Below are 5917 nucleotides of genomic sequence, written 5' to 3'. Positions count from 1 at the left end.
CCTCTCCCAAAAAAAAAAAAAAAGAGAAAGCAAACAAGATAATGAGACAGAGAGCAGCAAAGAGGGAGAGGAACATCAGGAAAGCTCCTCTAAGGAAGTGACAATAAACAGACCTCGAGAATCACGAGAATCACAACGGGAGGATAGTCTGGGCAAAAGAAATAGAACACATAATGGACCTTGACAGGAAAGAGTTTAGGTGATTTGGAGAAACTAAAAGAAAACCAGTTTGGCTGGAACGTAGGAGAGAGAGAAATATGAGATGAGGTTTAAGCCAGAACAGACTCTTACTCACCACAATAAGAACTTTGGATTTTATTAAATGTTGCAATGAGACTCCTCATCCTCAAGTTAAACTCCTGCACCCTTTGATACTTTTCATTAGACCGTTCCAATCCCTTTCCAATCTCTTTCCAACCCTTACCCTGATTATCTCTTTAATACAGTATAATTATTCTAGGACATTCAAAATGCAATGCTTGGCAGTTGTCCTCAAGACAGTTGTTTGCCCAAACACCTTTCTGGCATGGGATATAATTTTTCTAATAAAATCTTCACTTTTCCATAAAGAAAAAAACAAAAAACTTATCTTTCCACACTTTAAAAAATAAAATAAGGGGCCAACAGATGGCATGGTGGTTAAAAGCACTGGACTCCTACATGGCTGAAAGTGGTTTGAGTCCCAGATTTGGCAGCTTGCTTTCTTACTTTCTCTCTCTTTCGGTCAAATTAAATAATAATAATAGTAAAGTGAAATCATTCTTAATAAAATAAAATGCAGTGCTTGGATTGGCCTATATCACAGTGGTTAAGCCTGCACATCCCATGTTGCTGACCATGATTTGAGGTCCAGGTCCAGCAACTTGAAAATAAGCTAGGAGTGTGTACATGTATGGCCGGAATCCTGATGGAAAGGAGAAAGGAGAGGAAAAGGACGGTGGCATGATGCCTCCCCTTCCCCTCATCCCTGCATGAGCCTTCCACTGGCAATTAAAATATGCATATATTTAAATGTGGTACTTTTTAAAACTAAACCTATTTCTCCAAAATATGATCTTACCAGTAAAGAGTAGAAAGTGACTACCCCTTTCCTCACCCCAAATACTATGCTTTATTCAATAGTCTCAGATCAAATAAGTTCGTTTGTGAGTTAGGTTACAATACTGATTGATACTGAGCTTGCTAAAACCCCCAAGTTGTTAACACCTGCTACTCAACAGTCATAACCTTCTGCTCCAATCATGACACTGACTCTCCTGAAATCTACTTAAACCTTCTCATTGTGGCCTAACCACAGCTTCTCAATTCAAGACCTACATGCCACCAACCAGCCCTCACTTTCTTATAATACTTACTGGGAGAGATCAGCATGACTAGTGCTAGCCAGAGGCAATCAACACAGTAGGGGAGAACCTCATGTCGGAAAATAGTCATAATCTTCCAACTTCTGGATATCTCCTAGCCTTACATAATCTAGATTTAGTCAGGATGCCAGACAGTGGTGATCAACATAGTAGGGAAACTTCATGTCAGAAAACACATCAAAATCTATCAACTTTTGGATCATTCCTACCCTTATGTAATCTAAATTGAAACAAAGTGTTAAACTCTACTACAAAGTGAAAACATTATTAATGAAGTCCCCAATAATCCCCTGCATTTCCTCAAGCCAGAAACTTCAACATCTCCTTCTCACCTCTGCATAAATAATACTTCTATCTTTCCTGTCACCTTCCTAGTTCTGTCCACCTAAACTTCCGCTGACTAGAATAACCTTGTAACAGGATTTACAAGGTCCTGCAAGCTCTGGCCTTCATTCAACTCCTTTTGCTTCATCTTTAACTTTGGTATCCTCTCCTCCCCACTTTCTAGACCTGTAACACTTACCCACTCCACTTTGTTCTGCAATAATACCATGCTTGTGTTACTCCCTCCATCAAAAACATCACTACCCTAGATATCTTTTCCTTTCATGATAATGTTCATTCATCTCTCGGGGCTTGACTTAGATGCTACTTCCTTCACAGTCTTTCTTGATCGCTACACACAGTGAATTTGGTGCCCCTCTTTTCTTCTTAAGAGTTCCCAAAGCACACTGTATTTCCTCCATCTTAGTTCTTGAGTTTTAATTACCATTTACTTGTCAGCACCCTTTAGAAGAACCAAAAATTCTAAGAGATTCAGGAACATGCCTGTTTTGTTAAATACTAAATATCAACAACCATGAGAGTGCTTGGGACCAGCAGTTGGTGTAATGGCTATGTCACTGGAATCCCATGTAGTCGACGCGATTCGACTCCTGGACCCAGTGGCTTACACTCATACAAGGTGCGTGTATGTGCGTGCCCAAGATCCCAAGAGGAGAATGGAGGAGAAGGGACTACAGCGTGGCCATCACCCCTAGGGAGTGATTTCTTGCTTTCTGTCTCTCTTGGTCTTTCTGGAGAACGCACATGGCCTATAGCAAAAACCTCTCCAAAAAAAAAAGAGTCCTTGGGATGTAATGAAACCAAAAAAATAAATGTTGAGTAAGAGCAAGAAAAAGTTTATGTATGTATACAGATTGCACACAGGGGAATAAATGTAAGACAAGACTTTTACAGAGTGCGAAGATCCTCCCTTTCAACTTATAAATAATTCTATAAAGGACTAAGACTTGCCTGACTTAAAGTTGCAACATTACAAATAAAACTGTATGCTGAACAGAAGATACATAATAAAAGGTACATAACGATGCCACACATCATCCGTTTAAATGTATAAAAAGTACTGGATTACTATTTTTTCAACAGTAATAAGCTGATAAGTCTGTAATTCAAATTACTAAATTGGCAAAATTTACCCAGTCATTGATGCAAGTAAGTCAATATTCTAGAAAAAGCAAAGTACTTATGCCCTCATATGCACATAAGTCACTGATGCCCAATGACAAGTAAAAATAGTTTGCTTTGGGATTAATACAACAATCCAATTCCAATAAGTAGAAAATAATTTGATACTTACTCACATAATACCACATATTTTTCAAGAGATTCAATCAGTAGTTTGCTATCTCCTTGATGAAAGTGCAGAGCAGGGAGAACGACGTCATCCTTTAGACAGAATACCAAATATGACCATCCCATACCCTCTTTGTTTTGCTTGATTGATTTCAGGTCTGTCAAACTGAACAGGAATGACCATTTGCTTTTCCCATTTCTATGACTTGGAGCATCTTAAAAACAAGAAAGTGGGGCAAAATATTTTTGTTCACCTTTTTAAAAGGTACTGACAGTGTTCTTCATGACTACCTAATGGAAATTTGTAGAACCCAAGGAATCACCTTAGCACTCATGTCACTATGGCTTCTGCCTATATTAAAACTGGTAATATATATTTTCTTAAAAGGATGATTTTTAAAACAATTATCCTACTGCACAGAAATTTTTTATCCCTCTGTAAAGAATAAGCTTTGCCAAAAATTACTATGCTTTGTCCAATAATTCCTATGGCTTTGGAAGTAGGCAAGGTGAGTTCAAACTGCGCTACTATCATGTCACTAACTGAATGATTGGAGTAAATCAATGAATCTCTCTGAACCTCAGTTTCTTCACTGTGAAATGGAGATAAGTATACTTACCTCCCAATGTTATTCTAAGAATTAAGTTAGCACTTGTCAACTAATATAGACCAGTTATATAGCAAATACTCAAAGGTTAATCTACTAATCTGCCTGCAAATAAGAATAGCATAATTCTCTTAGAAAGTCATTTAAAAAAAAAGTTTGATTTTACTTCCTTTTGTGATGCTTTTAGGAGACTATACTAATAGTGAAGATAAGCACACTAATACAAAAACACTAGAGTAAATACACAAATCATTTTATCTATAAAAACAAACAGTGGGGAATCAAGGATAAAAAATTAACTCAACTGTGGGACCAGCAGTTAGCATAATGGCTATGTCGCTGAACTCCCACATAGCCGACCGTGGTTCACGTCTCGGACCCAGTGGCTTAAACTCACACCGGGCGCATGTGCGTGTGTGTCCAAGATCCCAAGAGGAGAATGGAGGAGAAGGGATTGCAGCATGGTCATACCCCCTGGGGAGTGATTTCTCGCTTTCTATCCCTCTGTCTCTCTCTGTCTTTCTGGCGAGCACATGCAACCTATAGCAAAAAAAAAAAAGAAAAAGAAAAAAATTAACTAAATTGTCAATTCTTAAAAGAGAATGAATATATTCAATCTTCTTGCTAATTAACTTTCTACTAAAATAAAACCCTGAGAGGGAAAATGAGAAATCACCCCCAGGGGGTATGGCCACACCACAATCCCTTCTCCATTCTCCTCCCAGTATCTTGGCCACACATACCTGCCTGGCATGAGTTAAAGCCACCAGGTCTGGGACTCAAACCACAGTCAGCCGTGTGGGAGTCCAGTGACATAACCACTACACCATCTGCTAGCCCTAAAAATTAACCATTTAAATAAAAAAAAAAAAAACTCTTAAAGAAAAAGCTATCTTTGTTCTGTGATGACACTAATACTTAAAATAAATTTCTAATCTAAAATGCCACCTTAACAGCTTAAATCAGACATAACCATGTCATGTTTGAGATTTTTAAAAAGCCCTTTCTCTAATGTTGTTCCAAAAGTAGGCCAGCCTGGAAGCATAGTGGTTATGCTCTGTGCATATAAAGCTGGATCTCACATGCCAAGGGTGGTCTGAGTCACAGCCCCTGTGGCTTGAAAAATATGCTAGGCACATGCACATGCATGCCCAAAATCCTGATGAAATGGGTCAGTGGAGGAAAAGAGTCTGAGTTGACCATGTCACTGGAAGGTACCTTATCTCTCTCTCTCTCTTTCTCTCTGTCTCTGAAGTGCATGCTCCCTCTGATAATATACAATAAAATATAATAATGCTGCTACCTGAGACATGTCATACTATGCTTTTACTCAAGACTTTTATTCATTCTATCACACACTATCAATTCCACAGAGATAAACTATAACACTTGATCAAAAGACAGATCAATCAGTGATAACCTGTATATATGTTATCTTCGTATATAATGAGGAATACTAGGAGGAATACTACAGCTGTCATCTCCAGCAGTATCTCCTAAACTGACAGAGAAATCTACAGCTTACTGAAATCTCTATCTGTAAGGAATGCAGGCACCATCACTATTTTATGAACACATTAAGTATCATTTGAAAGAAGTCCAGAGAAAGGTTAAAATAATTTGTAAACGTATAAACAAATATATAGAGTAAATCTATATGCCCTGACCTGCCTATCTTCCACAGCAGTTTGAATGGTAAACTCATACCTAAGGTTGGTATTAGATAAGTCCCTTGTGCCCACCTGACCACTACATAATGTGGCACTGGTGTTTATATTATAGAGCTCATAACACCACTACAACTCTAGAACTCCAACTTATCAACCTGAATCACATATGTGCAAATGTACTTGGACTAGCTGGAAAGGATACAAACTATGAGCTTATTTCCAAAAATATTTTCATACACACACACACACACACACACACACACACACACAATCACGGCAATGAAGGATCAGCAGATGACATAATGGTTATGTCGTCGTATTCTCACATGACCAACTGCGGTTCAAGTCCTAAACCTGGTAGTTTGAAACTCACACTGGGTACATGTGCATGTGTGTCCAAAATCTCAAGAGGAGAATGGAGGAGAAGGGAATGCAGCAAGCCTATCCCCCTTGGGGAGGTGATTTCTCACTTTGTCTCTCTGTCTCTCCAGTGAGCAAACATGCCCTATTGTAAAAATCTCTTCAAAAAAAAAAAAAAGAGGGAACCAGCAGTTAGCGTAATGGCTATGTTGCTGGACTCCCACGTAGTCAACTGCAGTTCGTGTCCCGGACCCGGTGGCTTAAAACTCACGCCGGGCGC

The 5917-nt window shown here is 38.8% G+C and overlaps 1 protein-coding gene across 2 annotated transcripts in view; it reads right to left on the bottom strand.

The window, feature by feature from the left end:
* TBC1D15 (TBC1 domain family member 15) overlaps positions 1–5917 on the bottom strand; it is an 80863-nt gene that overhangs the window by 44995 nt on the left and 29951 nt on the right. For both annotated transcript variants that reach the window (XM_006146195.3, XM_006146196.3), the window contains exon 5: positions 3004–3214. In XM_006146195.3, the coding sequence (XP_006146257.1) occupies positions 3004–3214 (211 nt within the window). The remainder of the gene's footprint in view (positions 1–3003; positions 3215–5917) is intronic.

This window comes from Tupaia chinensis, unplaced genomic scaffold (assembly GCF_000334495.1).
Source record: "Tupaia chinensis unplaced genomic scaffold, TupChi_1.0 Scaffold000168_1, whole genome shotgun sequence".
Lineage (NCBI taxonomy): Eukaryota > Metazoa > Chordata > Mammalia > Scandentia > Tupaiidae > Tupaia > Tupaia belangeri.
The sequence above is the reverse complement of the archived record's forward strand: the minus strand, read 5'-3'. Positions and strand labels throughout refer to the sequence as shown.